Genomic DNA, 15,236 nt, shown 5'->3' with positions numbered 1-15,236 from the left:
TATGCAAGCCAGAATACAGCAATAAGTGATCTCTCAATACCACTATACATTGTTGGTGGTAACAAAAGATATCATTATACCATTGTCAAGTTTGCAACTGGGATGTTTGAAAAGGAAAAATACAGACAACACGTGTTGAATATTTGAGGACATGCCAAATAATTTCCACTACCAATTTCAAATACCTTTAATAAGGACCTTTTGACCAGACTAATCTCAAAACAGAAATCAAAGTAACAATGCATCCACTGTTGCACCAAATAAGAAATATTCTTTAGCAGAACTTACAAAATCTCTATAAGGTATTGGCTGGCAAAAAAAAATTTAAACAAACCTGGAAGTATTAAGTAGGCCTGAAATAGCCAAAGGGGTTAGCTCAATCAATTATCGCCAATGTTGTTGGGTATTTGACTAATTCCCCACCAGTAAGTTCCTGGTTCAAATTATCCCTGGAATAAGTGCACTAGTCTACGCCATCAAATTTACTACGGACACCATCCACGAATATGGAGAAGCATCCTTAAATTTCCTGAAAAGGTTTTCCTCGTAAAAAGTTACATATGACTGAAACACTAAGGATTGAGGGGGCAGTTCATGAAGTAAACTCCAGCTTTGGTATGTCACGAAATCTAGCCTCAGTTTACTAAAAAAATTTCTTAACCAAGATATACGGATTTTGACTCCTCATATTTGTACCCATCTGCATTTTGATTGTCCTCTTTGTTATAAATATTATAACTGCCTCTTGTAATCTGAAATTGAAAAGACAAGTTAGTCAAAATCTAAGTGATAAATTTTAACAAATAAAGACACCATTAACAGACCCTGAAACGTTGCGTATCCGTTTGTAAGAAAGTACACACCCGTATAGTTTTAACTTTACTCATAACCAGCTCAAGGACACCTCCTTCAACATTGTCCCTCACACCTGCTTTCGCTATATCAGTTCACTCACACTGCTACAAACAAAATACGAAAGATGTTTTGAGAAGAAACCAAAAAAGCAAATATGCAATCGTTTATGAAAAAGTTAGAAAAAAAAAAAATTTGCCAAATTTCAAAATATTGGACAACATAACAGCATCCGCACTTCTAAAACTACACATCAATGGTTTGGGTTTTTAACAATTCGAGGTTCTGGCTCTAATTGTCAATAAACTTGGAATTGTCATCTTGGAAAAAAAAATAGCTCAGGCAAACAAATTTTGCCATTCTTCATACTTAAGAGAGATGCATTTTAACAGCCTTTGTCTGAGCACTATGATGGTAAGCACAAAGTTCTGTAGCATCTTTTGCAGCATGCACAGCAAGAACAAATTAAAGACAAACAACTTGAACCAGAATTGAGATTCTGAATCAAAATGTTGCCAAATTACAAAAATACCCTGCAGAAAGGAGTTGTGCACTCACCTTTGATATGATCAAGAGAGATTTTGCAAACTATGTAAGAGTCACACACCTGTATAACTTTAACTTTACTCATTGTTCCTCGCATTTTCTTTTAAAAGATAAAGTCCATCGCTAAAAAAATTAGCAACGATATTTTAGAAGAAATCAAAAAAGCAATATGCTATCATTCATGGAATAGGCTAATAAAAATTGCCAAATTTCAAAATATGGAGCAACTAACAAGCATCCTTTGGATTTTTCCATCATAGGTCTCAAAAGGTTTCATTTGTCTTTCTTTCTTCTAAAACTAAACATTATTTTCTGGGTTTTAAGAGTAATTAGAATTAGGGATTTTGGTTTTTTACACTTTGAGGTTATGGCTCTCCTTGTCAATAAGTTTTGCATTGTCATCTTGGACACAAGCAAACAAATTTTGTCATTCTTCGTACTTTGGGAGATGCATTTTGTCAGCCTTTCTCTGAGCAGTATGATGTTAAAGCACAAAGCTCTCTAGCATCTTTTGCAGCATTCACAGCAAGAACCTACATTCCAATACTCTGCAGAATAAGTAGTTATGCACACACCTTTGAAATGATCAAAAAAGATTCTTCAAACTCTATAATAGCAAGTGATTCCCTAGAATCTAAAGTGGTTGCCAAGTTCCCCAAGTATAGCGATAAAGTTACTTTAACAGAACCACCACCAGCAACCTGTCAAGAAAACATCATTCCCAACAAAAATCTGTATTCCACAAACAAAATAGAGGCAGACAGATATTGAACAAAATTGAGATTGTGAATCAAAAAACTAAAAAATTGCAGAAGTACCATTCAGAGTCAAGGACTACACACTCAACTTGGTGTGATCAAAAGAGATTCCCCTAGAACCTATATGGTTACCAAGTTCTCTATGCACTGATAAGTTGCTTCAACAACACCACCACCAGCAATTATCTATCAAGAAAGCAAGCATATCGGCTAAATAATGGAATTGTAGATAAAGGAAGAAATCAATATTTAAGAAGATAATAATTTAATCAAGCCAATAAAGAAAAACTCTATAAAAGCTCAGATTCCTAAGTTAGATTCCGTTGTCCTTATCACAGTGGTTAAAGGCGCCGTTCATAGAGCATTCCATCTCATCCAGTATGTAATCATTAGCACACCTCATAATATTATGGAAACTTAATTTATCACACATGTGACCAGTGATCTTAGGCAATTCCAAACTACCTGATTGAATATAGTCATCACTATTTTTAAAATCTCTTTTTAGCACAACACCAGTAATGATGCACAACCCAAGAAGATAACTGTTCTTTCCATAACAAAATTACAACATTAACCAGTTTTACTGCTCTGGAACTGTGTGCTCTATTGATCAAAATGACATCAATCAACAATGCGCTCCTCTTCAACCTCACCTGCATATCCAAGGAATGATGGATCAAATGTTTCACCCCATTCCATATTAGCAAGTGTAAGAACCTACAAAATCAATCCAGAAATTGGAGAGATACTCACTGAAGGGTAAGAGAATGCAATACCTAGGAGACAGCATAACCAGTTTTACCAACCACTCTTGAACGCTTACCTCCTTTGATCAGAATGCATCATCATCAACAATGTGCTCCTCTACAACTCCTACAACTCCATATGCATACCCAAAAAATGATGGATCGAATGTTTCACCACCTACCATTATCAGAAAATTTAAGAACCTACAAAACCAATCCCAGAATTGGAGAAAATATTTAACAATGACTCGTGAACAAAAGAATGCATTATCTAGGAGCATCTCCTAGGTAATATCCTTCCATAAACTATAGATATGTTGTGAGGCAATGCATTGCTATTATCATCATCTACAATTCATAACTAATCAGAAGGATATACACGCCATGTGTATGCAGTTTGCTCCACTTTGAATCTTATATATAGATGTAAGATTCAAAGTGGAGCAAACTGCATACACATGGCATGTATATCCCTCTGATTAGTTATGAACAGTAGATGATGATATAGATATAAGATTCAAAGTGGAGCAAACTGCATGCATTTGGCGTGTATATCCCTCTGATTACTTATGAACAGTAGATGATGATAATAGCAATGCATTGCCCCACAGTATATCTATAGTTTAAAAGTAATGCTTAGTGCTTTGCAAGCAAAATGTTTATCTGCTTATGAGCAACAATTTCAAATATTTGAGAATGCAGATTTCCACAGTTCATCATATTAACCTTTTAGAGTTTAACATGTGTTGAGTTTTGAAATAAATTAAATTATGTTTAGAAATCCACTGATCCAGGTGGATGTTGGTGGCCACCCACCTATCCCATTTGGACTCCCACAACTGTCTCTTTCAGTTTTTCAGTCTCCTTAATTATAGCATAGTTTACTATTTTTAGCAGTTTTTTGGGTCCTAAACTTCCGGAGCCGTTTTGAGGCCCTAAACGACGTTTTTTGGGAAATCCACCGCCAGCGATTTTTCTGAAAAAAAAATCGTCTTTTCCGTCGTAGTCCTCGGAGAGATCTTTCCAACGGGCTATCATGCGCGTCAAACGGAGATAGTACGACCAATTCGCGACCCCGTGAAGTTGATGTACCAACTTACCCAAAAACGGGGCCCACAATCTAGCGTTTCATCTTCTAGGGTTAGGTTTTGGAATGTGAAGGGTTTTCCATTGTTTCTCAACAATAAATAGGCCCTCGAGCCTCATTGTAACACAGTTCGAAACAGTTTAGAGGCATGTAGCCGACACATCTCTTCTCAAAGATAAGCTACCATCGCCCTAGCTGGTTTATTTCTATTTGTAAGCATATTTCAATATTCTCCATTAATGAAATGAAGTATTATTTCCGCTGCATCTCTATTTTTATGGTTATCACATCTCTATATTTATGGTTATCTCTGTAATCTATTGCGTTCCTGCTTAAATCCGGATCATCCACAGTTTCAGACATGTTGAAAACCCAAAAATTCCCTCACAATATGCCTCCAAGCGATCACTACTTTCCTATTCAAGCAGTATCATAGTTTTAAAAACCGTCCTGTCTAAACTGATAGATAGGTCCCAATAACAAACCAGTAGAAAAACCCAATTAAAGGGCTGGTTTGTCACAGTTAGGTACCAAACCGGCCAGTTTGGAACCAACTGCCCAGTTCCAACCCTAACTGGCCCAATTAGATCTGACATGCGTGGGGGAGTCAGGGACCACTGATGGCAGTTTTTCAGGTCGTTTTGGAGGAAACCCAGGGTTGTTTTCCTTCCAAAACAGCCTCCCTTGGCCATAAAATGGTAAACCAACCCTCCCCCTCCTAAACCCTAAATCTAAAACTCAACCCTAGCAATGTTGGCAATCAATGATACTGTCGATTTCTTGAAGTAAAAGGATGAAAATGAAATCATCATTTTACTTAAATTTTTAACATTGCCATTATTAATTGACTCAGAGTCTTCAAGAGTGGTTCCGACCTCATTGGATTTCATGTGGAGAAACTAGAATTTTAGATCTCATTCAAAATTCAGCAGACTTAATAGTTTTACAAGATTTCACGACTTGGGGGATTGCAATGTTTCCATTTGATTGTGTCATGTGTGATGTGTGAGGGTATGGGATTGGCATTTGATCAAGAGCATGAAGCCCTTTATGTACCTTGATGTTGGTGGTATTAATTGTTGAAATCTGCTGACGGTGGTATTGATTGTTGAACTCCTCTACCATGGTCTTAACAAAAATATAAGCTTCACTCAAAGCAAAAGAATTGATTAGGCATGCTAAGCTTTTTGTACCATATTATAAGGTTGAGGAGATGAACCTTTTACTCAAACCAAAATCATTGGTTAAGTATGTTAAACTTTTTCAATTTCTACAATATTATAAGGTTGAGCAATATGAGTCTGAAGACTTTGAGCTAGATGATGTTTATGTAGCTCTTGTTAATAATTCCATTTCTAGTAGTGGTGAACCAGTGACAAGCTTGATGAGTGATCATGTTGATCAGTGATTTGTAGTAGGGCAGTGGCCTAATAACTTGTAACATTCTTTTTGGACTCTAGAGGCTACTTAGAGCCTCGTTGATTATATATTTTGTTGTTGATATGTATTGCACTCTATGCCATTTTGTTATATTCACCCTTACATGGTATATACACGAGCAAACTTTGCAAATTTTGTCTCTAATGGTTTAGAATCATGGTTTGAAAACTTAAAAATATTATTTTTCATTAAAAAATTATTATTTTATGTATTTTTTCATATTGGGTTCATTGAATCTGGTTTGATCAGGTTCCAGTTCAAATCCTGGTTAGATAGGTGACCGTTTCAAAACCCGATTCCAGTTTTTAAAACTATGAGCGGTACCCAGTCGCCCTTAAATTTTTGGGATATGACAAGTTCAAAAACTAAGAATGCCAAGTACCAACAATAATTCCAAATATTATTATATTTAGCAATGCACAATTTCAGATGAATTAGAAACCCCAAATATCCTTTGAATTTGCCTCAAAACATGCAACTATGACTAATTAACTGAATCTTTCCATTCAAGTGCTATCCAGTGAATTATGTGGAAAATCTGTGTACATATGTTGATATGTTGACTTGTAGAATTGCCTTTTTAACCCTTTCTTGTAATCTTTCCTTTCTCAGCAAAACAATTTGGAGTAACGGAATTTATAAACCCTAAAGAGTAAGAAAAACCTATTCAGCAGGTACGTTGAGCTGCCCAAAATGATCATCAAACTCTCTCCCAGATCAGAGTATTGGTTGCTTTTGACTAGTGTGGTACTTTAGTACTTAGGTGGGGGAGATTTTAAGTTTTCGCATGGAGTGCACTCATTCACCATCCATTCAAAGCAGTGTAGACTCTTAATTTCCAAACACTTATAAAAAATGTTTACAGGTAATTGCGGAAAAAAACTGATGGAGGGGTGGACTGCAGCGTCGAATGCACAGGGAGTATTGAGGCCATGGTTCAAGCTTTGGAATGCTGCCATGATGTACTAGCTCTTGGTTTCCTTTGGTTTAAGATACATCAATCATTTCAATTCTAAGCTGTAGCTTTAAAGTTTAAACTGATTGCTTCGATTTAATTAAGAAAATGCAGGCAATGCATATGTTTGATATCAGAGTTCTGTTTTTGCAGGGTTGGGGTGTAGCCGCTTTAACAGGGGTCCCTCGTTCAGACGCAGTCTTTAAAACGAATCCTGTAAACTTTCTGAGCGAGAAAACGTTGAAAGGAACCTTCTTTGGAAATTATAAGCCTCGTACTGATTTGCCAGGCCTTGTAGAGATGTATTTGATGGGGTAAGACTTCATAACATAGTTGTAACAGCTTATTTAAACCATAATTGTAGATAATACTGTGTGGTCATATTTCCCAGTTGTTTTTTTTTGTCCGTACCATGACGGGAGCAATCTATGCTTATCATATCTAATTAGAGTTATAATTATGGTTTTAATCTTTCCTTCCTTGATTGTTAAATTTGCAGGAGCTTCAACTGGATAAATTTGTTACAGACAAGGTTTCTTTTGCTGACATCAACAAGGCATTTGATCACATGCTTAAAGGAGAGGGTCTGAGAACTGTAATTAAAGTCATCCAAGATTAGTGAAAAATATGAACACAGTTGGAATATCTCCAATGTTATGAAGGCATGCTGAACTATTTCAAACTGTTATGTGATTAATGTCGTGGCTTTTATGTGTAACTATGGTATGCAATTAAAGTCCTGGAAAGCGTGTAAACAGTTATAATAATTTTAGGGTAAGTATGATGTTTAAGTTTTGACACTGCTTCCAAAACAGCGATCCAAAAGGTCATTACTATAATAGCTTGATTAGAAATAGATTGAATGAGAAGGTCCAGATGGGGTATTCAATCATCTCCATCCATCTGTTCTGCATCCTCAGTGCTTACTTGAACAATATATCAGCCTTCATATTTATCCCTTGCAGACATGCTGAAAAGATAATGACATGGAATTTTTCCTTGCTTCTCTGATTCCGTCCAATGATGGGCCAGCTGCAAATTTTCCTGATTGAAATTTCCATTTGACCTCTCTGCAATGTGTTTGGAATCGACCTCTCTGCAATGTGTTTGGAATCGACCTCTCTGCAATGTGTTTGGAATCTCTTATCACCTGTAGACAATTTAAACCTTTCTCTATTGCTATTTTCAGAATCTACCAAAAAGCATAAAGTTCTGCTCTGTTGTTTGATCCATCTCCTACAGCTCTGCTTTGAAACTGATCTCGTAATTGTCTCTTAAAGTAATGACTCATGATCCACAATAGCTGGGATTACCTTGACAAGCCTCGTTGAAATAACTCCACACTATTGTTATATATATATCTGGGGATCTTAGTATTATTTGTTTCTTTTCCTTTAAAGGTGGCTGTGTCCCTTAATATGCATATCTATTCTGGTGTCAAACTTGATTAGTAATAACATCTTTGTTTTGAATTCTTTTCCTTTCTGGCTAGCCAAATAGCTTAAGTCACTTGTAATATCTTTTGTTTCTATTCTGTGGGAAATTTTGTACAGGAGTTCAAACAATGTATATAAATAGAAAGATGCAGAAAATGACAGTCAAATTTTGTACTCAGAATCATGACAAGAAAGCCCCTGCTGGGTTTGTGAGGAAAGAGAGCTTCAACGCCAGTTCTGTCTCCAACCGCCAAGATGATCAGTACGCTACTAACATGTTTAGTGAAGAATTTCTGCTATTCTCTTGTAATCTATAGGCCCCCAAAGCTCCTCATAGATGAGAATATTTGCAGGATGTTAATATTGTTGTAAGTTTGTAGTAGTTGTGGAATGACTTACTTTTGTGCTGCTTCTCATCTTCAACAACAAGAGTTTCTGTGGTGAATAAGCAGAATCCATGTCCTGCCTTGTGAAGCAGCTCTCCACTGTGATAGCGTTCTTTGTAATGTCTCTGATAAATCCTTTAGACTTCTATTTCATTCTGTAGTATGATGAGATTCACTCTACAAGATTAGGGGATTCACTCTACAGAGTCCATGTCATACCTTCTGAATCAGCTCTCCACTTATGTTAATTTTCTCTGTAATCACCCTAATAAATCCTATATAATGAGATTTCATTTTGTAATATGATGGGATTTCACTCTACAAGATTGGTTTCAGTTTTACTTGTATTGTGGTATATGAAATTTCTCAGTTTTACTTGTAATAGGATGGGATTTCATTCTGTAATATCATGAGATTTCCCTCTGCAATATTTGCTACTAAATTTTACAATTCCAAATTAATAATCCTATCGGCCTCTCTTTGTACCTTTTGGATATACATATCTCATCTTCGCCTGGAACGAGCAGCAAGGGCAGAGAGAGTGCGCGGAGGAGGGAGGGGGGCGCCATGACATCCTTAAGCAAAGAGCTCGTTTTTCTCATCTTACAGTTTCTTGATGAGGAAAAGTTCAAAGAGACGGTGCACAAGTAAGTTGGTTTTTTTAACATACATTTCTCAAATCCTCTTTTGGTGTTTTGTTTTTTGTTGAGTGGGTATTCTGCAAATGAGAAGCTAATGATATTGTTGTGCATGGCATGGTATAATAATAACAGGTTGGAGCAGGAATCGGGGTTTTTCTTCAACATGAAATATTTTGAAGATCAAGTACAGGCGGGAGAATGGGAAGAGGTGGAGAGATACCTGTCCGGTTTCACAAAGGTGGACGACAACCGTTATTCCATGAAAGTATTCTTCGAGATCAGAAAACAAAAATATTTGGAAGCTTTAGACAAGTAGCCATTTCCTTCTTTCTTAAGGTGCTTTCTCGCCAGAATGCAGAGATGAGTGAGATTGAAGTATTGGTATGTTGAAAATAAAAAATTATCATTTGGGTATTCACAGGCAAGATCGGGCTAGAGCTGTAGAGATATTGGTGAAGGATCTCAAAGTCTTTTCTTCATTCAACGAAGAGCTGTTCAAAGAAATCACGCAGCTTCTTACCCTGGACAACTTCAGGTACGTTCTCTTATTTATATTTTGGCGGTTTTGGCTGTTCGAGTGGGAAAGAAGCCTTGAAATCATGCATCGGCTTTCGGAAGTCCTGTATAGTTGTAGTGAGTTGGATTGGGTACAGTTGGAGTGACTTCGATTTGGTATTTTGTAGGGAAAATGAGCAGCTGTCTAAGTATGGGGATGCAAAGTCGGCCAGGACCATTATGCTTATAGAGCTAAAGAAATTGTTAGAAGCTAATCCTCTGTTCCGTGACAAACTCACATTCCCGACCTTCAAAGCCTCAAGGCTCCGAACACTGATAAATCAAAGGTAGGGTGCTTTTTTATGTTCAGCAGTTCATGGAGGCCTCTGGCTGATCTCTGTTCCTTTTGGTTTTGAACTGGTCAAGATGAATGTTTTTAGCACTCATTAACTACATACTTCAGAAAATTCAAATAATGAATTACTAATCAGACAATGAGAATTCTCTGTTTTTGTTATGCCTACTGTTTATTTTTGGGAACAGGGGATTCGATAAAAGTACTAACATAACAAAGTGTGCCATTGGCCTTTTTGTATCCAGCCTCAATTGGCAGCACCAGCTTTGCAAAAATCCCCGACCTAATCCTGATATTAAGACCCTGTTTCTCGATCATACATGCACACCACCAAAGAAAATCTAGTTTGGAACATATCTAGAAACGTGCCCCAGATTCTATCAATTAGACTTCAGGTATGTCAAATTAAAAGATAATGCTGTGCAAAGGCACTGGAACTCTGCCAAATTCTTTCCTCATTCGGCACTTCTGGACACGCAGTATTGACGAGTTCCAAAGATGTTCTTTAAGGAAAGGATAGGACATGACAATTTCAATAAACATTTTAAGGCCTTCATCAATCCTGAAATGACAAAACAACTCAATATTGCAAATGCCTCTTCAGAACAGATTAAACATTAATCATGTGCAACAGATGGTGATATGAGACACAACGGCATCAATTTCAAACTCAAAAGATGTTTAAAATTAAATCAGAACTATGACAATTTCAAGACTATAACCAACAGAGACTTGAATGCTTTTATCTTTGGAAAGGGTTTATCTTTGGAGACAGCTTGGCTGGATGGTCAAACAGGCTGGTAGAAGCATTTGGGATGCCATAAGATTGACGGGCATCTCCTTTCATGGAATGAAAATGTCGTGCAACGTCTAAGCAATTGGGTAAATTCACAGGTTTCGGATCAGGACTGGCAGTTTAGAGTTCAAGCAAGGTTGGCATTTTCAAAAAAGATGTGGAGCCTCTTGAAACTAGAGTGAAGACAGATACGCTGGCTCTCCTTGCCAATGTAGGGAGTAGTAAATTGTATATCAAAATTTTGGCTCAATGATGAATATTTTCTGATATATTCTTTAGTGCTCAGTAATAAATTGTGAGACGCTTTTTTCAAAACAAAAAAACTAAAATTACGTCCATAAAGGCCCTATTTGGTCTTTGTAAAAGATAAGGAAAAGGATTATATAGCTGAAATGACAAACAGACTAGAATGGATTAAGAACAACGCTGCCTGTCTTATCCTTATCCTTGGTGCAAAAACAAAGTCCTGACAAGCATTTTTGGACCTCAAGCATCATTGCAATTAATCCATGTCCGAAGTTGTGCAAATCAAACCATTTTATGTAGTTCTTTGTATCAATGGATGCCTATAGAATGAAATGGAGGAGAGATGACTTTTCTTGCCAATGTACCTGAATAGAACTGGTAATTGAAGAACAACAAAGACAGATCGAACATTCTTACAAGTTAGTTTGACCTGTAGAGTGTTCGCCTGCATAAGGCATCACAAACTTTCACAGCATCCAAGTTATCCTTAACATTATGTACCCTTACAATGTCAGCCCCACCCAAAACCCCAGCTGTCACGGCAGCAATTGTAGCAGGATCCCGTTCATCAGCTTTTGGGCGACCACAAATTTTTCCCAAAAAACTTTTTCGGGAGGGTCCAATTAAAATAGGCCCATGAGAAGCAGCCACACTGTTGGCTGCAAGTCCTTGTCGAACAGCTGATAGACCCCTAAGAAGTTCCAAGTTCTGCTCAAGCGTCTTAGAGAAACCAATACCAGGGTCTGTTATAATTCTCCATGCAGGTATACCAAACGATTCTGCATTCTTTATCTGTAACCATAACTCATTAGCAACTTCTTTACATACATCCCCATAGGTTGTATTTTCATCATTCTGCATTGTTGACGGTTCCCCCTCATATGCATTAAGATATAAGGGACACCGAGATCTGCAACAGTAGGAAACATGTTGGGATCCAAACGACCTCCAGATATATCGTTCACAACATGAGCTCCATTTCTTACTGCCTCAGATGCAACTTTAGCATCGAAAGTATCTACTGATAGGATTTTACCTTCAGCTTCAGGAATCTGCACCACTGCTTCTAAAACTGGCAAAAGCCAAGACAATTCCTCCTCTGTTGAAATGCTTGATGCTGTTGGCCTGGTTGACTGTGCTCCAATGTCAATCATATCCGCTCCTTCAGATATTATCAGTCTAACCTGATCAACTGCATTCTCTACAGACGTGTACCGTCCTCCATCACTAAAACTATCTGGTGTTAAATTTAAAACACCCATGACATGAGTTTTTCTCGACCAATCCAATAACTCATTTCCAATGGGCAAAACTCTCTTCATTCCCTCTCGTCCCATAAGGTCTTCCCCTCCAAGTTTCTCCCATGCCTCAAATATGCCGCCATTTCTTCCCGACAAGGCGTGCCAACAGGCAACAGTGTCGTTGTCAGCTCCCAATCCAAGAAGGTCTACAACCGGACCAAGAACAAAGGGCCTCTCCCACAAATTCTGATGGGGAATTTTGAGCGTATCCGATGAAACCTTGAGCTTGCCATAGAATAAAATGTCCAAATCAATAGGCCGAGGACCATACCTTATGCCCTCAGTCCGGCCTAATCCCTTTTCAATTTCTTTCAGAACTGTCAACAAGGCATGCGGACCAAGTTTTGTGATTGCCCTTATTGCAGAGTTAAGGAAGCAAGGTTGATCAGTTACATATGCAGGTGCGGTCTCGTATAAGTTTGCGTGCTTTGTAATACAGACACCAGCTTTCCCCATCATGCTCAAAGCTCTATTGAAATTTTCAACTCTATTGCCAACATTGCTGCCCAAAGCAATGACCACTTCCTCCTCCGGGGAGTGAACTTCAATGCAAGATTCAGAGGCTGATGAGTATGCAAAGGAATCCCAAGAAGAATAAACCCGCCCCAAAGCTGCAAAAGATAGATCCAGAGACAACTGTTTCAATGAAGGATTCGTGAATGGTTTATTTGCCCATTTGCATTAGATTAGACCAACTGCCTAACGCGCGGAAGAAATTCAGTGCTAATGTCTAGCGCATACATACATACAGAAAGAGTGTGTGTGCCCCTACCGCAAGAGGCTCTAGCATAGAGAATGAATTTGATATAAGTCTGCCTGTAGAAGAGGCTCTATTACTTATATTCTAATTTACTGAAACTTATCTTGATATTACTGCCCGGTCATTGATGAAACTTGGAAGTGGTTTTTATCTTATGCAAATGCCCAACAAATAAAATCACATGGAAGGGAAATTAATGAAAGAAATGAATTTATTATGAGATAGAAGACTTACCAGCATTCTGGGAACCCCACGGACTGATTCCTCCAAAGCCAAGTCTGAATCCTCTATAAAAGAAGCGTGGGCTGACTCCAAGCCTCATATTGAGACGGGTTTCGTCAAACCCAAATGCCCCTCAGATTGGATACTGGCGGGGGATTTAAATTTCACATTGGACCCATCAGAAATCTGGGGTACGAAGGCCACGGAAGATCCACTTTCTGCTTTCTTTAAAGGAATGATGGACGCCAATGCTTTGATTGATGCAATCCCAGATACAATGGCTCCAACTTGGAAGAACGGGAGAATTGGAGGGGAGGGCATCTCCAAGCGGATTGATCATTTTCTAGTAAGTCAGACCCTGTTTAATAACATGGTGGAAGTCGAGTCTTATATCATCCCAATGGATATATCGTACCATACTCCGATAGCGCTGAGGTGGAAAGGGATGGAGGGGCGGTGGGCATATCCATTCAAATTTAATTCTCGGTTGCTGAAATTTGAATCTCGGGGGAGCCTACCCTACTCCAGAGCTATGCAGAGCTAGGCTATACCAGAACTAGAGTGTCAAAGCATCCATCGTAAGTGAGAGAAGGAAGAAGGGTGCAGGTAGGGTTTACGGAGGCAGGGCAGGGTGCTTAGAGAGTGAGGCAGGGCAGTGAGAGCACAGAGGCAGGAAGGATAGAGAGTTAGGGCAGGCATAAATAGGGTGCTTTGGTAGACCCCCGCTTAGACGAGCTTTCGACCCTTCTCATCGCAAGCTCTCAGCTCTCGCTCCTGCATCACTCGTTGTTGGTATTCCAAATCTAATAGATGGCGGCCTTGGAGCTAGCGAGGTCAACGAGATTACTTTCACTTTGCCTAACCAAAAGACAGCTTTACAAGGCACTCGACCACTGGAACATTGGTATCACCCTCACCAGTTGGAGATGGATTGGAGATGGATCAAAGCGCTCACCAGTTGGAGATGGATTGGAGATGGATCAAAGCGAAAAGGAGGGAGGAACAGATTCTAAAATTGAATTTTGTAAAATAATTAATATATATATATCATAAATTTTGGTCAGGAATTTTTTTTGACATTGTTTTTCAATATAATACTCTAAGGTCCAATGGTAATTACTTAAGGTCTTTATTTCAATTTAAGGTGGATGAGAATATGTGATTTTTTATTTTTTCTAATTGACCGCCTAGATTCTCAAGGGAATATGCTCATCATATGTTTAGTCTTAATGTTTATCAACGACTATAATGTGTTACAGAGTTTGTTAGGTTGCAAAGCTTTTAATAAATTTAAAAAATTCTAATAAGTCCATATTCTAATTAAGTGGGGAAATTAATATATAAGAAAATTGTATTTAGCAAAATGCTTCATTCTACAATAAGATGTGTAATTACACATCTTTTTTCTCACGTTAAGTCTGCCTGTAGAAGAGGCTCTATTACTTATATTCTAATTTACTGAAACTTATCTTGATATTACTGCCCGGTCATTGATGAAACTTGGAAGTGGTTTCTATCTTATGCAAATGCCCAACAAATAAAATCACATGGAAGGGAAATTAATGAAAGAAATGAATTTATTATGAGGTAGAAGACTTACCAGCATTCTGGGAACCCCACGGACTGATTCCTCCAAAGCCAAGTCTGAATCCTCTATAAAAGAAGCGTGGGCTGACTCCAAGCCTCATATTGAGACGGGTTTCGTCAAACCCAAATGCCCCTCAGATTGGATTTCCCTGTGTTAATCAGATGTCCATGACATAAACAGAGAACAAAAATTAACCAGCTCAACCAGAATAAACAAGAATGGATTGGTTATTGAAGTCTCTGACTGGCGTCAAGCAACTAAGGAAACAATGTCATTTACAATTTGACAGAATCCTAGAGAATGGCATGAAAACACTCAGCAACATTTGAAGGAAATCTTCATTCGATGAAGATTCGAGGGAAAGTTTAGTGGTAATGATTAGGTCCATTGGAATAAAAGGTTTAAAATATTAAGGAATGGAAAATCTGGCCTAAAATTGATTTTTGTAAAATAATTATTATAAGTAGTTAAGTGTGCCTGTAGAAGAGGCTCTATTACTTATATATATATATATATATATATATATATATATATATATATATATTGATATATATATATATAGGGACTTAAAAATGAATTCTCAATGTTATCAATTATTTTGATGCAACACAAATAACAAAAAC

The 15,236-nt window shown here is 37.8% G+C and overlaps 1 protein-coding gene, 2 long non-coding RNA genes and 1 pseudogene across 5 annotated transcripts; 1 reads left to right on the top strand and 3 right to left on the bottom strand.

Moving 5' to 3' along the window:
- Positions 1-228: 228 nt before the first annotated feature.
- LOC149220660 (uncharacterized) lies at positions 229-2,727 on the bottom strand. Its single transcript, XR_016249303.1, has 2 exons — positions 864-2,727; positions 229-752 (listed from the first exon to the last, which is right to left on the bottom strand). It is a non-coding gene; the product is annotated as an uncharacterized LOC149220660 (long non-coding RNA).
- Positions 2,728-3,043: 316 nt separating this feature from the next.
- LOC149220659 (uncharacterized) lies at positions 3,044-7,644 on the bottom strand. Its single transcript, XR_016249306.1, has 2 exons — positions 7,506-7,644; positions 3,044-7,453 (listed from the first exon to the last, which is right to left on the bottom strand). It is a non-coding gene; the product is annotated as an uncharacterized LOC149220659 (long non-coding RNA).
- A 1,083-nt stretch (positions 7,645-8,727) lies between these two features.
- Positions 8,728-10,903, top strand: LOC149220658 (protein TPR1-like). 2 transcript variants are annotated; one of them, XM_089384848.1, is made up of 5 exons: positions 8,728-8,856; positions 8,983-9,162; positions 9,272-9,385; positions 9,534-9,692; positions 9,946-10,903. In XM_089384848.1, exons 1-5 carry the CDS (start codon positions 8,777-8,779, stop codon positions 10,043-10,045), a joined length of 633 nt encoding a protein of 210 aa, XP_089240974.1. In that variant the 5' UTR covers positions 8,728-8,776; the 3' UTR covers positions 10,046-10,903. The 2 variants fall into 2 exon arrangements, with proteins under 2 accessions (XP_089240974.1, XP_089240975.1); XM_089384849.1 differs by having other exon boundaries at positions 9,534-10,903.
- A 183-nt stretch (positions 10,904-11,086) lies between these two features.
- On the bottom strand, positions 11,087-13,917 carry LOC149220657 (folate synthesis bifunctional protein, mitochondrial-like; annotated as a pseudogene). Its single transcript, XR_016249302.1, has 2 exons — positions 13,038-13,917; positions 11,087-12,654 (listed from the first exon to the last, which is right to left on the bottom strand). The product of XR_016249302.1 is annotated as a folate synthesis bifunctional protein, mitochondrial-like (transcript).
- Between the last annotated feature and the right edge of the window lie 1,319 nt (positions 13,918-15,236).

The sequence above is a fragment of the Pinus tabuliformis genome, chromosome Q (assembly GCF_031772625.1).
Source record: "Pinus tabuliformis cultivar Carrire ecotype Pingquan chromosome Q, CPIR1, whole genome shotgun sequence".
Classification (NCBI taxonomy): Eukaryota; Viridiplantae; Streptophyta; class Pinopsida; order Pinales; family Pinaceae; genus Pinus; species Pinus tabuliformis.
Note: the sequence above shows the minus strand (reverse complement) of the source record. Positions and strands in the feature narration are given on the sequence as shown.